At 34.0% G+C, this 24,079-nt stretch overlaps 1 protein-coding gene across 1 annotated transcript; it reads left to right on the top strand.

Annotated features, from left to right (window-relative positions):
- The first annotated feature begins 17,557 nt into the window (after positions 1 to 17,557).
- LOC111407848 (beta-glucosidase 24-like) lies at positions 17,558 to 23,664 on the top strand. The gene is made up of 13 exons (XM_023037533.1): positions 17,558 to 17,705; positions 18,000 to 18,069; positions 19,213 to 19,271; positions 19,975 to 20,050; positions 20,537 to 20,614; positions 20,801 to 20,888; positions 21,175 to 21,769; positions 21,863 to 21,981; positions 22,254 to 22,468; positions 22,568 to 22,605; positions 22,811 to 22,913; positions 23,019 to 23,127; positions 23,224 to 23,664. Exons 1-13 carry the CDS (start codon positions 17,625 to 17,627, stop codon positions 23,396 to 23,398), a joined length of 1,806 nt encoding a protein of 601 aa, XP_022893301.1. The 5' UTR covers positions 17,558 to 17,624; the 3' UTR covers positions 23,399 to 23,664.
- Positions 23,665 to 24,079: the final 415 nt, after the last annotated feature.

Raw genomic sequence — 24,079 nt, 5'->3', positions numbered from 1 at the left:
AGGATTTGCAAAGTAAAATGAAGAAAATCAAGACCAAAATCTGAAAAATTAAGGAACGATTTTCCCCTTTATAATTTGGCTCAGAAACTTGATCCACACCACAAAGGTATTTCCAATTTGAAGGCCATTATCAGTCACACAGACAGATTCACAAAGAAAAGGCAAGAGAGGATTGGTTTGCACTAAGCAGGGAAGTTTTTTCTTCTTCTTGTTTTTGCTCTCGGTTTGGTGCGTTAAATGGAAGGGAAAGGTCTCCTATTTATAGGTTTATAGGAGTGAACGAATTTCACATGAGTCTGCAAGATTAGATTGAATAAAAACTACAAGATTATATCCAAGCTAAAAGATAGAGTTCATCCAACAAAAACGAGATAAAATTGGTTTGACAAAGATAACGATAATATTTATCCATCTTTCATGTGAATTTCAAATTCCCTCCAAGTTGGGTATTGAGCATCTAACCCAATGGGCTGATTACCTCTAAATACCCAACATAATTGGGCTACTTCAATTGTGGTGTGGATTTAATTCTTCAATCCTGGGCTTGTAGCCTATGAAGTTAAAACGGGCCTCATTTTTCATCATAGCCTAGGGGATTTGGGCATCACTTACCAAACATGCCCAACAGTATTGAATTAAATCCAGATATCCAATTAAATGCAATTAAACAAAAAATTGAATCCAAGAATTCTAGATCTGCAACGCTCAAGCTCTTCGGTAATTTCTCATCCAAATCTTCAAGTACTGAAAATAGTGAACAAGTAATTGACTCAGTGTCGCTGCCTAATACTTGTCTTGCAGCGTTTTGGGTGGAAACGACAGTCGAGGGAAAAATATGAAGCCTGCAGAAGGGGATTACTTTACTACAAGGCCAAAGAAATTGAAGTTCACTGAGCAAGATAAGTTGTTGAAGAAGTTTAGGCATACGAAGGTGTTGGTGGCTGCTTTGAATGAGAAGAATCTAGAGATTGTAATGGCTATTATGGAGGAGTTAGTGCCCACGAAGAAGTTGCTGAAATTTGTATCTAATTTGGATGGAAAATGATGAAAATAATGATTTCTGAAATAAAAGGCAAACAGATATAAAAATGCAAAAGAAAATGCAACATTGGAACGTTTGGCACTGTGAACTTCATGTGCAGGGACTAATAACCCAAATTTAAAATATTATTTTCTATTCGAACTGCGCTCTCAACTACCTAAATACGATTTTATTTAATTAAATTTGAATACGTAATTCTTTTTTGTTTAAATTTTACTTTTACTAATACATCATATCGAGGCTCACTGCTTGCCATAAATAAGTATATGTGATTCGGTAGGCAACTTTACAATTCAAGCTCCAAATTATCATACTTAAGCCTTGTTTGATTCCCATTTTTTTATTTCAAAATACATCTTTTTCTCTCTTTTTTTCAACCATATATTTTTCAATACAATAATATTATACGTAAATTCAAAACTTTTCCTTATTCTTTAATCACACATTCTTCATCAAATCACTATTCCAAAATGTATTTTTTTGCAAAAAATGAGCATCGAATGGTCTCTTAATATATCCACTCATGCTCGGGAATATCAATGAATACAACTGATGTGATCCAAATTTTCTTTAATTTCGCAAGTTACCTTGTTTACTTAGGATTCTATTTATTTGGTAATTTTATATTTCTTAGGATTTTAATTTATGGTTTTTACCATATTTTAGGAGTTATTCTTGTTTTTAATTATTTTTTATATTTGCTAGTATAAATAGGATTATTTGATTGTATTTTTAGAAGACTTTTCATATGTTGAATTAATAAAATTCCTGTTGAAGCTTTGCTTCAAATTTATCTTGTTCATTAAATTGAATGGGGCGAACTTATCAAGACTAATCATCTTGTGGCGTTCAAAACATCGGGTTGAATCATTGAATTGTGTAATCAAGGGGTCTTTCGCGTCATCGTTACCGTTGAGTTTTTTGGTTCATCTTTTATTGGTTCAAATCCACAATCTGGGTGTAATTTCAAGATTTTGTGATCAAGAAGTCGTTGGTTTAATATACATTCGGTTGCTTAGTTCAACATTTGAGAATTAGATCCTAAACCTTGGTCGTATTTGAGCGTTCTTAGGATCTGACTCAATATCCTATGGGTTCGATTGCAACATTGCTGATCGGGTTCGCATCAGGTGGTATCAGAGCTTTAGGCACCAGATTCAAAGTTATATCCCTTTGAATATTTTTGTTTTGAGAATTGTTTGTATTCTTCATGTTCTTCGTGCTTTTTCAGTCAGTTTGAGTCCTAGATCTAAAATTCCTTTGTTAGTTTAATTGTTTGTGTTTTTGGTATAAGAAAAAAGTACTATTCATCCGTACCGTAACGTTGTCACTGTTCACGTGTCAAAAATATTTTATTAGTCCATCGAAAATTTTTATTTATTGTCTTAGTCCTCTAACTTCCTGAATATTGAGTCTTGCACAATTAATTGTTATCCCAATAGTTCAAAGCAAGAAATTGTTCTTGAGAACACTGACTGGAAACAATTGAGAGGTGAAAGGTTGAGTGGTGAGTTTAATTAAGGGTAAATGCCTGAAATTGTGCAATTCTTGAGTGAAAATTTTGGTGAGGCAGAAAATTGTGAGAATGTCAAAACGTGAAGCATCCAATTCAAGCAGGATTGGAAATCAATCCCACATGCAGGATGATTTAATACAGCAGTTTGAGCAGATGACGATAAGCATGGAAAGTTGGTTGGAGAAAAAAGTTGGACAGGGCCCTTAGCCGGGGGCAACGGGCAGACATACCACATGGTAGGAGAACGGTTAGGCGAGAGCCTAGGGTGGAGGTGCAAAATGAATATGGGTATGGTAGTGAATGGGATGAGGATGAGTTTGAAGAAGTTGACATGGGAATGAGAAGGAATAGAGGTGATAAGTTGGGACGAAGGGATAGGAAAAATGTTAGAGGTGATGTTAAGTATGGGCAGCGAAAAAATGTCCATTCCGACATTTCGGGATAGGAGTAACCCAGAGGTGTTTCTTGAGTGGGAGAAGAAGGTGGAGCTGATATTTGAGTGCCACAACTATTCGAAGGAGACGAAAGTGAAGTTGGTAGTTTTGGAGTTAACTGATTACGCCATCACTTGGTGGGATCAGGTGGTCGCTTCACGGCGGAGGAATGGGGAGAGACCAATATGTACATGGGATGAATTAAAGGAAGTTATGAGGAAGAGGTTAGTACCTGGTCACTATTATAGAGAGATTCATCAAAGGTTGCAGGGGTTGTACCAAGGGTCGAGGAGTGTGGAAGATTATCACAAAGAAACGGAAATTCAAATTATTCGGGATAATGTGGAGGAGGCTAGGAAAGCTACTATGGCTCATTTTTTGAATGGGTTGAATAGAGACATCGCCAATGTTGTTGAATTACAGCATTATGTAGAATTGAAGGATATGCTACACGTGGCGATGAAGGTTGAAAGGCAGTTTATGTGGAATTGAAGGATATGCTACACGTGGCGATGAAGGTTGAAAGGCAGTTGAAGCGAAAGGGGACAGCTAGAGGTCAAACAGGGCCTAATTCATAGTGAAGGTCTAGGTGGGATGAAGAGAATGTTGGTGGGGCTAGTGGCAGCAATAAAATTGAACCACCTAGGAGAAAGGATGACAATGCCAGCAAGGTTGCACCGAAGGCAGAACCACCGCAACCTAGGAGTCGGGACATCAAGTACTTGGGAATAGGACACATTACTTCTCAGTGTCCAAACAAACGAGCTATGACCTTGAAGGATAGTGGAGAAGTGATGAGTGATAGTGATGAGGAAGAAATGCCTAAGTTGGAAGAAGTTAGTCATGGTGATGTAGTGGAGTATCCGGTTGAAGGAGAAGTGCTTGTCTTGATGCGTGCACTCAAAGCACAAACCAAGGTAGATGGAGAGGAGCAGCGGAAGTATATCTTTCATACACGGTGCCACGTCAATGATAAGGTATGCAACTTGTTTATTGATGGGGGTAGTTGTACGAATATAGCTAGTTATACACTTGTAAAGAAGTTGGGATTAGAGATGATAAAACACCCAAAACCTTATAAATTGCAATGGTTAGATGATAAAGGAGAAGTTAAGGTTAATAGGAGGGTGTTGGTTAATTTGTCAATTGGGAGGTATATGGATGAAGTGTTGTGTGACGTTGTGCCAATGGATACGGGGCATATCTTATTGGGCAGGCCTTGGCAATACGATAGGAAGGTGAAGCATGATGGGTACAGAAATAGGTACAATTTTGACATGGGTGGGAAAACCATTACATTTGTACCTTTGACACCACAAAAAGTGTATGATGATCAGTTGAGGTTGAAAGGCGATTAGGGAAAAGTGAAAGACAAACGAAAGGAGAGCTTATTTGTAAAGAAGAGTGAGCTTGGTGGTGGAAATGAGTTGGTGAAGGCTAACATATCCCTCCCCAGTTAGCATAATTCTTTGTTGCAGGATTATAAAATGTTATTACATGAAGATTTTGCCAAAGGAATATCCCCATTTGAATATCCAGTTTATGCATTGCCATTGGAGGATTTTATGAGCATGGGGGAATCATTCTACAACAACCTGGTAGAATATCAAAGTCACAATCAAGAGCTGAGTTGTGGCAAAGCAGATGGAAGTTGCAAAGTCTTTGAACAAGGCGCGGATTCGAGGATGAATCCTCTTGAAGAGAGAGGGTCTGTGTGATCTAGGCTAGGCCGAAGGTGATCAAGAGTTCAGTGTTCATGGAGAAGCTGCAAAGGGCACGATCAAGGCTAATTAAAGGGGACACGAGCCATACAATTACTTGTTCGGGTGTTGGAATTCAAGGAGATGAAGTTTACAAGTTAAGAGGCAAGCTAGTGAAAGTTCGAGGGTCAAAGAAGCAATTAAAATAGTTTGGAACGAGGTTAAAAACTTGCCGAATTTTCACTCGCCATCCGCTAGAACCTCGCTCGAGTGAGAAAAGCATAATCAACTTCACTCGCTCTTCGCCGGGGTTTCGCTCGGGGCGACATACCGTCGCTCACTTCTCGCTTGACGTCGCTCGAGCGACATATTTAAATAGGATTTTTTTTATTTTTTCGCGAGACTTTTAATTTTACTAAATTTCCTATTTTGGCAACTTTATAGTTTTTAGGACTTTGTTTGCAGATTTTCCCATTAATTTTAGGGCTTAGTATAAATAGGATTTTGTTTCTAGTTGTATTCAGACTTTTGACAATTGAATTGATTCAGAGGCACGTTTGCTTCCTTTCTTTGTTCTTCGCGAACAATTTCGAACTTATCGAGATAATCTCTCGTGGCGTTCAACAATCAAAGTGCAATTCGTGGGTTGTGCAATCACGGGGTGAAGGTATTCTAGTAATTGTCTTGGTTTCTAGTTCATTTAATTCTTCGAGTCAAACTTTAAATTTTGGATTTGATTTTCATAAATATTGTAATCAAAAGGTCAGCATATTCTAGTGATTGTGCTGGTTGTTTGATTCGTTAATTGTGGGTCAATTCCATAAACTTTGTTTTCTATCTTTTTTGGGGTTTAAGTCATTCCTCTGTGGGCTCGATTACAACATTGCTAGTCGGGTTCACATCACGTACTATCTTAAATATTTATGCGTCTTTTGAACTTCCCAATTTCAACAAGTCATCGTGTATTTATTTTCCTCTCTATGGATTTGATTGAAGTTGAACTTGTTAAAACACTGAAATGATCTTATGTCTTCTACACAGCAAACAACTATTATTTTATCCTTGGCTGTAAACTTTCATTTCACTTGATTTACTACCAATTTTGAGCCACTTTTTAATTTTATTTTTTTAGCTTACATTTCTTTTTCCAGTTGTAAGCCTACCAATAAAGCTTCATATTCAGCCACATTATTGATTTCTTTAAAATGCGAGCCTTAATACACGATTCATTTTATGTCATTTTCGGCTTGTCAAGATTATGACTATTCCACAATCGATTTCTCCTGATGATCTATCCTCAAATAAATTTCACATTCACTCTTCAGACTCTTCCTCAAGAACGGTAACAATTTACAATTCTGCATTAAAGTCAACTAATTCTTATTCTTTGATTGCGAATCGCTTTTGTATCTTATTTCAAATTGACTCAGCTCTACAGCACATTTCAATAATTTCCCTAATGCATCAAGTTTTTGCATTACTTGCTTGATTAGGAAATTAGTTAGTACTTCAATGTTGTGACTCCAAAAATATGGTCAAAACTTTTGCAACGCTATAACTAAGGCGAGGGCCATCTTTTCAATATTCATATATCTTGCCTTGGCTTTTTGAAGGGCTTTACTTATGTAGTACTTGTTCAGACAAAACCCTGCAAGCATACGGGCTCGTTGACAAGTAATAGATTAAGTGAGTTATGAGTATCGTCCCTCGAAGAATAAGTTTCAAATTGAAATTTATCATCTCGTTATCAAATTCAAATGTAAATACCAAAATGAGTGATTTGGTTATAGGCAAATTATCTACTAATTATCTACAAATGTTTCTAATTAAATATGGGATGTATGTGCTGGAATTCCAATTCAACTATTATTATTTTATTTCCAATTATTGACCAATATAATTGAACATAATTTTTGTAAACACTAGAATCGATAATCCAAACTTATTTAACTTTCTTTCCAAGGTAAGCTAGTTATATGCTAAACATAGCCTAGTTCTATTCATATTCCAAATTTATATGCATAGCATGCATTTAATAATACGATTATCAACAAGATTTCCACGACATACATTTGTTTCTAACATATATTGCTCATTCGTAGAAACTTTAGTGTTCTAAACCTATTGTTAGACTTCCAACATGACAACAAGTAACTAAATATTTAATTGGTGATCAAACAATTAAAAAATGCAATAAGCTTATAGGATCAATCAAGAAAACAAATTTAATAGACTACTTGGTCTTTGAATTAAAAATAAATAATAATGAGGTTCATCTTCTTTCAATACAAAGAAGTCTAGCTAAACATGTTTCTAATGATAATACAAAAAGAATGATGGAAGAACTTCACCCGAAATTTATAAGGGTTGGTCTAGGGGTACATCACCCTTGGTAGTGGACACCCTTGTGTACCAAGGGTGATGTACCACAAAGGTTATCCAATTTATAAATACAAAAAGGAGAAGTTATGGTACAATTCTTGTTCTTGTTTATCAATCCCAAGATTTGATTCTTCAAGTTCCTAATATTTTGTGATTCAATCCCGTGCTAGTTTTGTTCTTGTCTCCAATATATATTGAATTTGCCCTTCTTCTTGAATGTTTTTATAATATGGGTGTAACTTGAAAGGTAAGAGTGATAGGTTTTATATTGTAATTGGTAACTCTATGAACAAAATGGACTAATTGAACATGTTGTAAAAGTCAGTGACTTGGATTGCAATTTGTATAGATGGTTTAGGCTAGGGTTGAGTTTGGAACAAGGTGGAAGACTCACCAATTTTTTCGCTAGCTGCTAGCCAAGGTGTTGCTCGAGTGGAGAAAGCAGAACCATCGTCCCTCATTGTTTGCCTAGGCATCGTTCGAGCGAAGAAGATATCGCTTTCTTCTTGCTCAAGTGTTGCTTGAATGACAGTGTTACGTGGCCAAACCCTAGACTTTGTTTTGGATAATTTCATTCAGCCTAAGACACTTATTTACCCCCAAGTATAAAAAGCAAAGTCTGGGATGTGAGAGAGGGTTTTTGCCACATTATTCTTCATCTCCATAACTTTCATATCATCATTGTGATCCAGGAACAAAATTCAATTGGGAGAATCAAACACATTCATCTTGTGATCTAGTAACCTAGAAATGGGAAAACATCAAGGCTTGTGAATACAAAACACCATGCTTCCTTAATTGATTGAGGAAGGGACTCTCTCATTGGAGAAGTGAGAGAGGTGGATTGAAGCATAGTTACAAGCACAAGAATAGAGTGTTCCACTTGGAGAGACATTCAGTGCAAGAGGTAGATCAGGAAGTCTAGTAGGAGGCTACAGAAGGTCTAGCAGGCTAGAGGTATTTACGGCAGTAGATCGTAAGACTGTGATAGCGGGTCTTAGTGGATACAAGAGTTGAAATTGTTGTGTATCCCCTGAACTGTCTATAGTAGAAGTAACTGGCTTGATCCCGAAGTTTTTCCCACATTGGATTTCTCCATCATCAAATTTTGTATTCTTTACTTTCTAGTAATTTATTACAAATTGCAGTAATCAAACATAGGTTTAATTGAATTGTATGCTTAAACATCTAGAAACTAATTAGAAGTGATGTGTTTACTTTAATTAGTCAATTCCGCACGTAAAGTCGGACTAATCGGTAATCTAGAACGTAAACTTGTTAACTCTAAAACTTAAAGTGATATTAGAACGTTACAAATTCTCTAAAGTGGTATCAGTGCCTAAACATGTTTCCTAACCTTTCATTGTCCAGATGAGTATCCTGTTGAGTGTGCCGTCCTATTTTGATGGTAGTAATTATGCCTACTGGAAAATTAGGATGAGGGTGTTCTTGAAATCTATGGATGAAAGGATTTGGTTGAGCGTAGTTAATGGTAGGTCTATCCCTAGTACAATGGTTGGTAATGTCGTTACTCCCATCCCCATAGAAAATTGGTCTAAGGCTGAACTAGATAGGTACAACTAGAATAGGAAAGCCCTTTATACCATTTTTATGGATATTTTCCTGAGGAATTTAGGAGAGTGTCCATGTGTGAGGTAGTGAAAGAAGTTTGGGATATTTTAGAAACCACACATGAAGAAGCACAAGCGGTTAAAAACTCGAAACTGCAGATACTGGCTACTAGGTTTGAAGAGATCAGGATGAGAGAGGATGGGACCTTGCTGTATTCTATGCATGCCTAAATGACATTCTGAATTCATCTTTCAACCTAGGTGGGAAAATCCCCAAGCCTAAAATAGTGAGAAAAATCCTCTACCGAGCATTTTAGGCCTAAAGTCACGGCAATTGAGGAAAGTAAGGACATAGAGACTATCAAGCTAGAAGAGCTACTTGGATCCATCCAGACTTATGAGCTAATTGTAGGTAACCTAGCTAAGGAAAAGCCTTTAGCCTTCAAATCTGCCAGGTATCAGATCGAATATTCTAACTCAGATTTACCCAATGATGAGGAGATGACCTACTAACTAAAAAATTTCATAAGATGCTTAGGAACTGCAAGAGAGATCGAGAGGTAGCGCGAGTGAATCTAGGAGAAGATCCAAATTTTTGAGGCGCTATAATTGTCAAGGTAGAGGTCATTTTAAGAAAGAGAGTGTCCTAATGCTAAGAGAGTCGAAGAGAAGCCTATGAATACTACTCTCACTGATGACGAGTCTAGCTCGGACAATCAGAGTGAAAAATCCACTCGTGAGGAAAGTGGAAAATATGTTACCTTCATTGCTAGTGTTAAGAGTGGATCCGAACAGGGGGAATGAGAGGGATGAGGACATAGATAGTGGTGAGGGTTCTTGTGATGAGTCTGTAAACGAGGAAGATATTAAAGAGGCATATGAGAAAATGTATCAGTAGAGTCTTAAAATTCTTAGTAAGAACAACACCTTAAGTATGACAGTTAAGGAGCTTCAGTTGGAGAAAGAGAAGTTAGTAGCATATATTAAGGAATCTTCCACAATCCCGAGTGAACTTAAAACGATGAATGAATCCTTAGAATCTCAGGTTAAGAATCTTGCCTGTGAGCTCAAGAGGCCCTCTTGGAAAGTTAATGAGCTAACCACCAATAATGAGACTTTAGAAATCCAGTTTAAAAACCTTGTGAGCGATCTAGAACATTCTAAGTCTCAACTGCTTGCCTTCACTAGTGGTTCGTTACAGTTAGATAATATTCTAGGAATGGGTAATCCGACTAGCAATAAGGGAAGTCTAGGATACAAGTGTAAAAATCATAATGTTGCTAGCACATCCAAGACTACATTTGTCCCTGCCACAAACTAGCCTGAAAATGTACCTAACCCTAAACCTAAAGATAAGGGATCTGTAGAGAGCAGAGGTCTACTAGACAGTATAGAACCAGTCGACCTAGGAATAGGCGTCGGCGTTCAGATAACATAGGTCCTAGGTTTATCCCTACATGCTATCATTGTTGTGAGTTAGGTCATATCCGCCCTAAATGTCATCGGTTCTCGAACAAAAGAAAAAACATGAACTTGAAAAAGAATAAGAATTAGATGTTTGTTAGTCAAATTAGATTTCTTACTGATCAAGTGAATCATTTGAAAATTGATTTAGGTTGGAAATTGATTTGTAAAGATCCTTTTATTATGTTTCATTCCTTTTTGACTTTTTTTTGCATCCAATTGACCCTAACAATCTCCATTATCGATTTGTGATCCAAATCAACTATAGATAATTGTAATTTGATCCATGAACTTTGAATTTCATCCATTTTCACCAATATTATGTTCATTCTTCCAAATTCACTTCAAATCATTGAGTTGTTTCTAATAAATGAAAAATACAAGAGGTTACACTATATTTATCAAAAGTAATACAAAATATCCTAGTTTAATGACCTATTAAGTATATAAAAAAAATTAACTATTATCAACGAACAAACATGCAATGCTAATTACGTAATGGTGGCTAGTCAATCAGGCAATGCAATAAAATATGGTCAAATAGCCTGTCGTTTACTCTTATTTTTAATCATTGTATTAAATTTATAAACAACTTCAAAATCACAATACATAAATCAATTTCCACTTATCCAATGCAAAATTGATGTATGCATATGGAAAATTAAGTAAAACATCATAAATTCATAAGTTGCTTCATTTAACAACCCATATTGGTTATCACTCTTAAGATACACACCCCGAAACTTATTCTTTTAACTCACATTTCCAAGCTATATTCTAAGGATGAATTTATATACTAATTCTTACACTCTCGACTTTGGATAGACCTTACTAATGGCAAGTCAATATCTCAAGAAATAGGGATTCCTTTTTATTTTGATTGTTTCAGCCTTTAAGAATCAGCTTATCTAATAATTCCTGTTCAAATGTCTAATTCACTCAAATAAATGTTTAGGGCTTAATCAAGACATTTAGTATGCCTTCTATTTCATGCACAAACTTGATGGGTTTTTTTAGTTTTCTTTTTGGTGTTTTCAACACGTGTCCTCATTTGGGATCTTTTACAGGGTAGGTTCACAACATGGTAGTTTTTTCCCTTTCCATATAATGATCAATATAATACCCCTTATTAAACCCTCATTCTCATAAAAGCAGTCTTTAACTCAAGATTTTAACCTACTTTTCATATTATTAGCCTTTGACAATTCACATAAGAGTTTGTACACATAAAATCCGGATTCATCTCAATATCTTCCTACAATAGTTCAATCTCCTCTAAACCATCCTAAAATTTGTTTAAGGATATAAATTATAGTGATTTTTTTGTTCAGAATCTAAGGTCCACTGTTTTCAACCTATCAAATATGAATCAACTCATTCCTTTATAATGCTAAACTTAAAGAGTGTCAAAATTCACATCGATAAATATCAATTAATATTTTCCTTATCCATTGTTAGTTATTACATTTTCAATTATCATGTTCCTACATAATAAAGAGAAATCAATCATAATAATATGAAATAATTTATAATAAGCTCAAACACAATCTATAGGAGAATATAGGGATGAAGATACTTAAATTAATTACACACACACAAAATCAATAAACAATATCTAACCTATTAGAGTTATACTACATTACTAGATTGATTTTACCAGAATTGACACACATTAACATCTAGCGGCATTTCATGGGTAGTTGGGCCAAAAACATTTTTCAATCATCCAATCACAATTTGCCAACTCATTTTGGCGATTTGATTCTAGTAAAATAATCTAGTAAAATGGAATAACTCAACCTATTATTTTAGAAACTATAATAAATAAAAGGGAAGAAAATTGGGTTGCTTCCCAATAAACGCTTGTTTGTAGTCATTAGCTTGAATTTGGCAACTTGCATCATGAAATTCTAAAGAAAGCCTGTATTGCATTGCACAGTTTGCTTCTTTTGACTTGGATCCACTTTTTGTTGATTCTCCAAATAAAACACTACCTATTTCAATGTGATAAGACTTTCCTATTCTATCCATTAAAAAATTAATTATGTATACTTGTACCTCCTCCTCAAACTTAATCATAAATTCAAATGTTGGGAAATCGATGAAGTCGAAAGAATTTTTGTTAATTTTATCTTCAATAATTATCACTTATTTGTTTAGTTCCTTTGTGAATAATTTATCATTCTCTTTATGCTCTTTTTAATAGTTGATGCTCCTTAGGGTTGAATAGTCGGTTCCCAATCTAAATCCATGGGCAATCATAACTCTTTATTTTCAACCATTTCAAGTGAATCATGTCCCTTCCTCTTAAATTAAAGCCGGTATATCCCATCTCCCACATGCATGTTGCTATCATCCATCTTGGTATGTTTCTTAAAATATTCTGCAAGTACTTTTTTCTTCAACAAAGGAGGACCATCTCCCACAAGTATGATATCCTCATCACAATCGATAGATGCATAATCTCCCACAATCATGTAGATTTCATTAGATTTGGCAATTACTTGTTTTCGACATCTTAGATATTGTATAAACTACAGAAGCTTTAACTTGCGAGAGTCTGGCATGTATATAAACAGTGCTCAGTATAATGCATCTTATAAAAAAGCTCACAATATATATCTTCTACAAGCATATTATTATCATCCATGTCGAGATTGCTTATTACAACTATTTTACTCCCTTGTAATTGTTAGAATCATACATATACTATTGAACAGTATCTAAAAACCACCAAACACAAGAGATATCAGGATGGATAGCTAAAATTAACAAAATAATAAAATAAATCCAGTTCAAATTAATAAATTGAGTTTAAAAACTTTATTCCCGCGCAACAGCTCCAAAGAATCGTTCAGACAAAACTCCGCAAGTATACGTGGTCGTTGACAAGTAATAGATTAAGTGAATTAAGAGTATCGTCCCACGAAAAATAAGCATTATATTAAAATTTATCAACTCGCTATCAAATTTGAATGTAAATAACAAAAGGGATGTTTTGATTATAGCTAAATTATCTACTAATTATCTACAATTGTTTCTAATTAAATATGGGTTGTATGTGTAGGAATTATAATTCACCTATTATTATTTTATTTTCAATTCTATACATATATATATTTTAACATAATTTGTGCATACATGACAATCAGTAATTCAATTTTATTTAATTTTATTTTCCAAGATAAGTTAATTATATCCTAAACACGACCAAATCCTCTTCCTATTCCAAATTTATATGCATAACACTTATTCAGTCACATGATTGTCAACAAGATTTCATATGACATACATGCTATTCCTAACATCTATCGCTCGTGTGTTGAAATTTTAGTTTTCTAAAACTATTGTGAGCATTCCACCACTACAACAAGTAATTAATTATTTAATTGGTGATCAAGTAATCAAATAATGTAGCAGGCATATGAGACCAGTCACGAAAAAATTTACTAAATAACTCGGTACTTGAATTTAAAATAAATAATAATAAAGTTCATTTTCATTCAACAGAAAGAAATCTAGCTAACTATGTTTCTAATGATAAAACAATAAGAAGAATGGAAGAACATCACTTGAAATTTATATTAAAAAAAAAAGAAATTGTCACGGTCCAATTCTTGTTCTTAATTATCAACCTCAAAATTTGATTCTTAAAGTTTTTGATGTGTCTTGATTCAATTTCTTACAAGATTTATTCTACTCTCCAACTTATATTGAATTTACCCACTATTCTTAAATGATTTTATGGTAGGGATGTAATTTGAAAGGTAAGAGAGAGATCTTTTAATGGATGCTTATGTTATGTATTCTATATGGCAAAATTAGGTCAAAAGTCATGTCCAAATTGGCTCTCAAAAGCGTTGCAATTACATATGAAAATTGCCTTTTGTGCACGCATGATTATGTCTTTGCTTAGTCATCAATATTTTGGATATAACCTTCTTTCCCAATATCCGATTTAGGTGATTGATAATGTGTTGGAATGCTAACTCAAAGGGCTATAATTCTTATAGAAGAAGAATTTTTCTAATTCGAACTTTTACTATTCCAAAAATGAGTCTTAAACTCTAGCTTAAAATCTGGAATGTGCCTTGTGCAATTAGAAATTGATTTGTGCAGATTCTTTGATTATATTTCATTCCTTTTTAACTTCTTACTATCTCCAATTATCGCTTTGTGATCTGAATTAACTACTAGATAATTGCAATTTGATCCCCGAACCTTGAATTTTATCCATTTTCACCAATATTTCGTTCTTTCTTTCGAATTCACTTCAAATCATATAAATGTCTGTAAAAAATGATAAATACATGAGGTTAGGCAACAATTTATCAAAAGTAATACAAAATATCCTAGGTCAACGACCCTTCCCTTTAGGTTTTGTACCTCCTTTGATTTAGATGGGGACATATTATTATGAGGGCCTGAATTTTGTCGGGGTTCGTTTCTATACCTCGCTGATTGACATGTAAGTGTTGAACTTTATCAGATTTAACTCCAAAGGAGTATTTCAACGGATAAGGTTTCATCCTTTATTTTCCTAATATGTTGAAAGCCTCTTCTAGATGTTTTAAACAATCTCCAACCTGAAGGTTTTTCACATGTATGTCATCAATGTATACTTCCACCATTTTTCTATCCGATTTAGGAACATTCTTTTCACTGATCTTTGGCACTCAGTCCCAATATTTTTTAGTTCAAATGACATAATATTAAACAGTATAGTCCCTAATCTCTTACAAATGCGGTATATTCCTTTTCAGGTCAATAACAGTTCGTGTCCCACAGTGGCATCTACTAGCCGATCAATTCTAGGGAGAGGAGAGCTGTCCTGATATAAATCGGGTTACGCCACTAATTATCAATTATTTGGCGATTGTTGGAGGTCAATCGATACCAAAGTTCACGCTCATTTGGAGGCCAATTGGGGTTGATCAAGCTGGCAAAACTCCTGATCAAGCTAGGGAATTCAAGATGTTGAATTTCACAAGTCAAGGAGTAAGTTTGAAGAAGGAACCAAGGTCCAAATCAATTGGGAACAGCTTGTTAATTCCAGCCGAAAGTGCAGCCAAAAACCAAGAGCTATGCGACCGCATAGCTCTCCAAGCCTTGTGGTCGCACCGAACATGGCAGGGAAAATTGGGAGGCTCAACATGTGAGCCATGCGGCCGCAATACAGGTAACGGTGCGGTCGCACAGTGGAGTCCGAAGCAGATTTTATTCCAAAATTGCAAAGTTATGCCAAAGGCGGAAAGTTTCAATTGGGCGCTAGTTACCAAATTGACATAATTCTATATGGCCGACAGTTTGGGTGATCCTTTAATATTTGTCCCCTTATTTGATTAGTATTCTAATATTTTTAATATCTTTAAGTTAATTTGGATGTTAATTAGTGGTTTATTATTAGTTTCGTTTTAGACTAGGATTCTAGGTGTTATTATTATTTTTTTTTAAATTAGGTTTTTTAATTAGTTTCCTAGTCTTATTATAAATAGGAATTTTATTCTACATTGTAACGAGACTTCGATGAATTAATGAATGAGAGTTTTCTCTTCCAAAGCCGTTGCTTCAAAACCTTGTCTTTGATGGACAATTCGAATTTATCGGGATGATTTTCTCATGGCGTTCAACAAAACCCAGGCGAGATTCTTAAACAGGGTATTCAAAAGGTCGTTATTTTCATATATTAACAGTTGTTTGAGTCATTGTTTGGGGATTAAATCCAAAATCATCGATCCATTGGCGTTCTTGGGAATTGTGGCAATCTCATTGTAGGTTTGTGAGTGTTTTTTGCTCACGGCTTCGCATCATGTCCTTAGGACAAACTTTAAAATTTTAGCACGTTCTCTATTTTCCATTGCTCTTTGGTACTATAACTGAATTACATACCCACGCTGGATATTAAGCTTTGTGAATAAAAGCATTTTCTAATAGTTTATCCACCTTTGCATCTTAGGCTTAATTTTTGCATGGAAGCAACTTTGGGATCTATCCTCATAATGTCAGCACGTTTCCAAGGGAATATACTTAGGTTAGCAACTAGGATGTTTTTTAACAATCCTTTTATGGGTTCACTCAATTCCTTGCCAATTTTTAAAGCTTTACTCCTGTCTGCTGAGCTAACGGAAGAGCTTTCATGTCTCATCTTTTATTACTTTTATGGTTCATGATTATACTTTAAGAACATTTCCCCTTTATTCATGGAGTACCTCACATGCAATTGAATGAGGAAGATGATTATATTTGCTTGCTTCATGGCGGGTTGTCCAAGGATATCGTCATTTACTGATTTATCCATGGCAGTGTTGAAATTACTATAACCTTGTATACTTGGAGCGTCTTTCCTATCTTTACTAACAAAGTGGTGTGTCCTCATGTCAGTGTATTAATTGGATTTAAGAGTAAGTATTTACCGTGCAAATCAAAAGAAATAAGATTACGGAGATTGAAATCATCTTAAAGTACAAAAGTAACCTAGACATGAGGAATAAGATCACACAGTTTGAATAAAAATCAAATTAAAACAGTTAAAAGTCTAATGAATTAATTATATCCCATGAGATTTGTCGTCTTATTGTGAAACTGATCCTTCTATCAACTCAATAGTGTGGCTTCATCGAAGTCAATGACTTGACACAATTCAAGCTCCAAATCATCTTATTTTAAACTCGGCTTGAATATTAATTTCGAAAACTGCTCCACTAAACGAGTGAAATCGCACGTTTAATTCAATAATTACATATCCAATACGTCTCAGCAATTGGATAAAAAATTTGACTTTGATTGCTACCCCTTTGTGTTGCCAATTAAATTGATAAAAAGTTGTATTAATTAAGTTTTTTATTTTGTCCCTTACAAAATTAAGAGTTATTCTTACTAATAGTAACCCAAATAAAAAAAATATCTAGACACAAAAATCGTAATTAACTCAAGAGGTATAATATGGATAATCAAAGAAAGGTCTTTAGATTTAATGAGAATGAAGTAAAGAATGACTTAAAAGTGCAGAATCAAAGAAAGGTCTTGAGATGTAATGGGAAGGAAGTAAAGAATTACTTAAAGGTTTACATACGCTTGTAATTACTTTAAATAGAATAAAGAAAAGTATTGATATGCCTCCCGGGGCATAGCCTAGTGGTGTAAAGAATAGAAGTGAAGTTGTCTCACGCCTTGCTGGCAGCCGTAGTGTGGAGGTTCGATTCCTAAGACATGAAATTGGACTCCTTGTAGGCGCAGTATACAGACAACTCTTGTTCCCTGACCTGTTGAGGCACATCCCGCGATTTACCTCCCTCACAAAGCTCTAGAGGCGAGGCGATGGAAACTTTCAAGGTTGGGGTTCAACCTTTAAGAAAAGTATTGATACCTTTCCCAATATATTATACTTACTTTATGCTTGTTGTCTAATAGTATGATACAAGTCCTTGAAACCCATAGTCTATAAATAGAGTGAATGGACAAGAGGAACCACACACCTCTCCCAACTGACTATAATATCTCATCCTGCTCATTCAAATGGCTACATCCCAAACCGAGGTCAAACGCTCTGATTTCCCCAAGGATTTTATATTTGGTGGTGCAACATCGGCATATCAGGTTTGCAACTGATTTTTCGAGTTTATCTTCAGTGCTAACACTGACATATCAAGTGAGTAATTGGCATGTTTTAGTATGTTGTATCAGGCAGATTTGGACAGAAAAATGGGCAAACCATACTATTCGTTAATAATGTGAAATTCTATTAAATGTACCTTATAAAACAATCCATTATAGTTTTGAATAATGAAGATTTGCTGAAACGATCATGTGGAAATGTATATGTTAGACGGTCCATCACATGCAATTTAACTTTCTTGAGTTCTTAATTTGTGGATGTATAATTTATTTCAGGTAGAAGGTGCTTGGAATGTAGATGGTAAAGGCCCGAGTAATTGGGATGATATGACAGAAAAGCATCCTGGTCTCTTCAATCTCTCTCTTTCTAGTCTTGTGTGTTTAAAATCAGTAAATATAAAATATAAATTAACATAAAAGATCTCAGCTACTCCTACATATAAGGCTGTCCATTTGAGATGAAATCTCTATTCTCAACCTTTAAGAAAAGTATTGATCCATCTCAAATTCAAACAAGCGTTCAAATTCAAGGATTGATGTTTTTTAACAAGTCATTATCTGCTGAGGCATATTAAGTGTATAATCTCTTATAAGTTAAATATACCAATCAACAAAAGAAGGCTTGTGTAACTCTTTTTATCAAAGTTTTCATTTTAAGATAGAACATATTAATTTACACACACACACATGTACATTCAGTGGCGGAGACGGGGTCCTGGGGTTTTTTTTGGGATTTTTTTTTTAAAAGTCATATTTGGTATGAATTAAAATTTAAATTTTAATATGAATCAAAGTTAACAATTAATTTTAATAGAATATTTCATGAAATCCACAACTTTTTAAATTTTATCAAAATCTATTAAAAATCTGATGTTAATCTACCAAATAGAGGCAAAATCATAATAGATTTGAACTTTTTTCTTTTATCTTTCTCTTTCGCTACTTTCTCCCTCATACCTTTTATCAAATTCTTAACTTCTAATTTTTAAACATTTATCGATAATTTTTCTATAGATTATCACATATATTACAATTCTTCACTTCCCAATCAATTAGAACCTATAGATTATTTTTTCCATCAAATTGTGTATACAGAATGGGGCCTGAAATGATTATGTCCAATTTTACTTGTATTTAATGAATTGTGTTTATTTGATTGATTTTTAGCATTGAATATTTGTTAAATAGTTTTTCTTTTCGATTATTTGAATTAATCGTTTTAATTGATTGCTTATATCAAAATTTCAAATACACTATAAATTTTTTAAACATAAATATGTATTTTTTTGTGATGAGCAAAATATTAATAAAATGACAGTTTGAAATCAAATAAATGAAAATGATGACCAAAATATTAATGAAGGGATTTTTTTAAACGTAAATCTTCTTTTTTCGAGTCAAGTATGAATCATTCAAAAATTGAGAATAAAGTATTCGATCTATACAAGGTTTGATTGTGCACTCCTAATTTAAAATGTCTGCGTGACAGATAGCATTGCGGATGGTTCAAATGGACAAGTGGCAATCAATCACTATAACAAGTTCAAGGTAAATGCGCTCAGCTATTTAATTTTTCGTGGCAGATAGTGATGTTAATTCATTTATATTACCGTATCAAAATTCTATATCTATTCAAGCATTAAGCGAGGATCATCTGATCCCTTATATTTTATTAAGGTCTAAATTTATAAAAAGAGCCATGCTTCAGGGACAATCCCCTTGGACGTCCAGGGGATGAGGTGGGGGCCAAGTGATAAAGCCCTTATAAATAATAATAATAATAATAATAATAATAATAATAATAATAATAATAATAATAATAATAACAATTTGACCACTTTCTTCTAATTGATATCAACATAAAAACTCATAATTTCTAAGAAAACCTAATCATTTCTAAGAAAACCTACCACCGGTCCACCAGAGTTCTTTTTTTACTCATCCATTTACAATATTTAAGTAAGTGAAAAATAAATTGAACTAATAGCTGTAAATGAATTAAATAACTCTTTTGATCCATTAATGAAAAAAAAATGCTCATTGCCATTGTTCAAACACGACTATTATCTGGAACATAGCATTCAAAATGAGTTGATACTTTGTTGGCACTTGAAGTCAAAAAGTTCAATTTTGAAAAAAGTGGAAGAAACAAGAAAGAAAAAAATCAATTATAATTGATTGTATTCTAATTTAAGCCACCAAGAATAATATTTTTGAATGTATATTGTACTCACTGTCAATAATGCTGCAGGACGATGTGGCTTTGATGAAGGAAGTTGGTTTGGATTCTTATAGATTTTCAATTTCATGGTCCAGAATCTTACCAGGTACCGAATTGTGCTCAAATGATTTCAGAAAGACAGTTTTTTTTTTTTTCCACTTCAATAATGAAACGTCAAAGATGTAGCATTTGTACATTATTTAATTTTTAAGTTAAAGTGATGTTTTCTGCTTAAAATTTTTTAAATGACTATAAAGGGCTAGGCAAAGGGGAAAAGATTCTGGACAATATAGAGTTCATGGTCTACATTGATAAGTTTGACTAGGTAGTCTAAATTGACTCGAAAGCCTCATAAACATTGCCTAGTTTTCAAGTCAAACACAAAGAAAAGGAAGAGAAAAATGTAGAAAAACTTTTGACAAGAAAATGTTATCGTTAGAACAAATGACAAAATATTTTGAAAAAATCGAAGTACTTAGAAAACCAGTAGTCTCTAATATGAGACCTCACCAAGCAATTTCCTCAATATTGGATATCAGTAAAAGTTCTTTGACCTTATTTTAATATGTGCATAAATTTATTGATATTTTAGGTGGTACACTGTGCGGTGGCATAAATGAAAAAGGAATCCAATTCTATAACAATCTTATAGACGAACTTGTGAAAGAAGGTTAGACTTCTTTGAATTCACGTGTTTATTGTGTCTTTAAGAAAATGATTCTTATTTTTTATTTAATTAGTACATGATTGGAAGTTCAAATTGATATGCCTTTGAAATCATTTCTTTTCCTATAAATTAAAATATAAAATCTAAAGATATTATGTACCTCGATTTCTCTTCATTTATTTTGTGTAGGGATTAAGCCCTGTGCAACTCTCTTCCATTGGGACGTTCCTCAAAAATTGGAAGATAAATATGGCGGCTTCTTAGATCATCAAATTGTGTAAGTAATTGATCTTGCATCGCATGGAACATCGTGTGCTAGATGTTTAATAGATGAATTAAGCAAAGTCATTTTCTCAAACACTATATATTAAAGGAAAAGGCGGAAATCTTTTCTTCAAAGAAAATGGATAATAATAAGCAGATTGAACTCTTGTACGAAGATAAAAGTCATAGGTGAATTTTTTATTTTCTTTATTATTATTATTATTATTATTTCTTACCATCTATGGGTTTGTTACAGACATATATGCTGATATTTAACTTGTTTCACATTGCCATAATAGGGAACATTTTTGTGAGTTCGCCGAAATATGCTTTTCGAAATTTGGTAATCGAGTGAAACATTGGGTCACGCTTAATGAGCCATGGTCCTTTACTTTTTATGGATATGTGCATCCAAGGTTTCCCCCTCGTCGAGGTTATCCTCTTGGAGCATTGGCATTGGATCACACTCGAGAATCATTGGAACGAATGTGTCGTTCCTCGATCCTTAGGCATAGAAGCAGCATCAATGTTCCTCTGTTTCCTTCATCAAGAGGATATATGGCCAGAGATCCGATCAGTGAACTAGTTGATAGCGCATACAATTTGGACAACGTTCCTTCCTCTGAACGAAATGCAGCGAGAAAAGTAATTGCTGAGGCACTCAATGTGCCTTACACTGCATCCTTTGAAGATAGTACTTCCTCTGAAGGAGATTCAGTCAGAGAGGAAGTAGTTTCTTTCTCGAAAGGAGATCGGGTCATTCTAACTTCTAAGACACAATCCCCTCAAGTTTTGGACTCAAAAGGAGATCCGGGAACAGAACCATATATAGTGGCACACAATTTGATCCTTGCTCATGCACATGCGGTTAAAATATACCGGGAAAAATATCAGGTTTTTATTTTAACATGTCACACACGTACAAAAATAAATAGGTAAATACACACTTTTGAAATTTTACAGATATTAATACATCTGTACATACAGGAAAGCCAACGAGGCAAAATAGGGATGACAAACGTTTCAATGTGGTATTATCCTTTTAAGGAAGAAAACAAAGAGGATGTCGACGCTGCTAGGAGAGCGCTTGATTTTTTGTTAGGATGGTAATTGTTACTTGTGCTAGAGCAGTTTATCTTTACCACGAGCAATTACTCTGCATCTCTATTTCCTGAATCTCCCAATTAAATTAGTGCCTGGGAAGTTCGTTAAATTGGAATCCATTATCGGAAGTTTCTTCTCTTCTATTCTTTTTATCCTTTAGCCTGTTTATGCATTTTTTTATGCCTTATTAAGAGAATACATTAGATATATTTTTGTAGAAATTCAGGTAGTACATCGATAATAATTCTAATTTTAAAACATTTCTCCTGTTCAGGTTTGTAGCCCCTGTAATAACAGGTGAATATCCACAATCCATGAAAGACAATGTAGGAGAACGTCTTCCCGAGTTTGAATCAGACGAGAAGGAGCTAGTGAAAGGTTCCTGTGACTTCTTGGGCATAAATTATTACACGGCTCGTTATGCCCAAAATGTACCTCAATATTCTTCAAAAACACATTTTGAGAATGATCTGCATGTTGATGAGAGGAGTAAGTACTGGGACCTTTTCTCATGTTCAGTTATAACTTTTTACCTTGACAAAAAATGGACACTACTTCTAACAAGATGTTTACTTTTCATTTTTTTAGCTCATGATCGCAATGGCGAGCCGATTGGTCATGATAAGGTGAGTCATTTAGAAAAAGAATAGAGACAATGGAATGGATTATTCTAACAATTTAGGCATATCAACAATTTTTGGTGAAATATGATTGTGTCATAGACTCCTAATATACGGGCACAATGAACTAAAATAGATATAATGGTTTACATTATTTTCGATGCTTACGTATAATCTAATGTAATTACAAATCTTTTTTACTTCATGTCAGGGTGGTTCGTCATGGTTGTACATAGTTCCAGAGGGAATTTACAAGATAATGCTTTATATAAAGAAAACTTATGATAATCCAGAGATTTTCATTACAGAGAATGGTATATAGTCATGTTTATTTATATATATAGCAAGAATAAACATTACAAATACTAAATTTTCAGAGCATTTAGTGATTTGTTGAATTCTTTTATAATCTCTTGTAGGACTGGATGAATTGAAAAACGATGAACTATCAATTCCAGAGGCTGTTAAAGATGAAAAAAGGGTTAAGTATCACAAGGACCATCTTGACCAACTTAGAAAGGCAATAGAGTACGTCATTGTGTTTTTTTTTTAATCACATATTGTAGTTAAATTCGAAGTAAAATTGTAAATTTTGAAACTAATCAACTGGTCTTTCGTTTTCAGGGATGGTGTACGCTTGAAAGGTTACTTCAAATGGTCATTTTTTGATAATTTTGAATGGACACAAGGGTACAATGTTAGATTTGGAGTTCATTATGTAGACTTCAAGAACGAGAATGATTTGGAAAGACACCCTAAAGATTCAGCTAAGTGGTGGAAGGATTTCCTGAAAAACTAAAAGGACTCCATGGCTACAGGATGTCAAAACTCAAGAAAATCAAAGAGTTCTGCAAAAAGGCCAAAAAGAAACAATGTTTAAATTAACAATTACTGCTTACTTTAATTAATTTAAAAATGTCGTGTTGAATAATACAAGCATGGATGCATGCTTGACGTACCTTTAGTTTCGTCCTTTATTCTCTTGTCAGCAAAGAAATAAAGTAATGTTGTAACTTTTAGTCAATATATTCAAATAAATGGACCCCTTCGAGGTTCCAAGTGTAATATCGTGTTTCTACAATAATGGGCATTGAACTTTCACATTTGGTTAGCATCATTGTGAACTGTTATAAATGTAGTAGCAAAGATTTTTGTTTTATGGATCCCATCTAAACTACCGACAAACAGATGCACACATCCACATTTTAAGGGTAAATTTTTCATTAGGTTTTTATCTAGTCTGACACAACCTAGAAGGTGTTTGAATGTATTGATTGTATAATATAACTCGTAAGAGAATATCACACATTTATCTAGGCTCTTAAAGTTACTTAAATGTTACTTCGATAAAATTCTTCTTATTTTAATATTTTATTTTTTTAGGTAAATACCCTGACTTGAAGATGAATCACCCAAAACGGATAGGTTTAGAGCTTAATTGGAGCAACAATTGTGGATTTTGAATAACCACCGGGAAGTT

Source organism: Olea europaea, chromosome 13, assembly GCF_002742605.1.
Source record: "Olea europaea var. sylvestris chromosome 13, O_europaea_v1, whole genome shotgun sequence".
NCBI classification, from domain to species: Eukaryota; Viridiplantae; Streptophyta; class Magnoliopsida; order Lamiales; family Oleaceae; genus Olea; species Olea europaea.
This window is presented reverse-complemented; position numbering and strand designations above follow the sequence as displayed.

Bases quoted from the DNA above. Each gene is read 5' to 3' on its own strand.
- LOC111407848 (XM_023037533.1), top strand. From the start codon at position 17,625: ATGGCTACATCCCAAACCGAGGTCAAACGCTCTGATTTCCCCAAGGAT. The intron at 18,070-19,212 runs GTCTCTTCAATC...TCTGCGTGACAG, and splicing joins TATGACAGAAAAGCATCCTG to ATAGCATTGCGGATGGTTCA. The intron at 21,982-22,253 runs GTAATTGTTACT...TCTCCTGTTCAG, and splicing joins CTTGATTTTTTGTTAGGATG to GTTTGTAGCCCCTGTAATAA.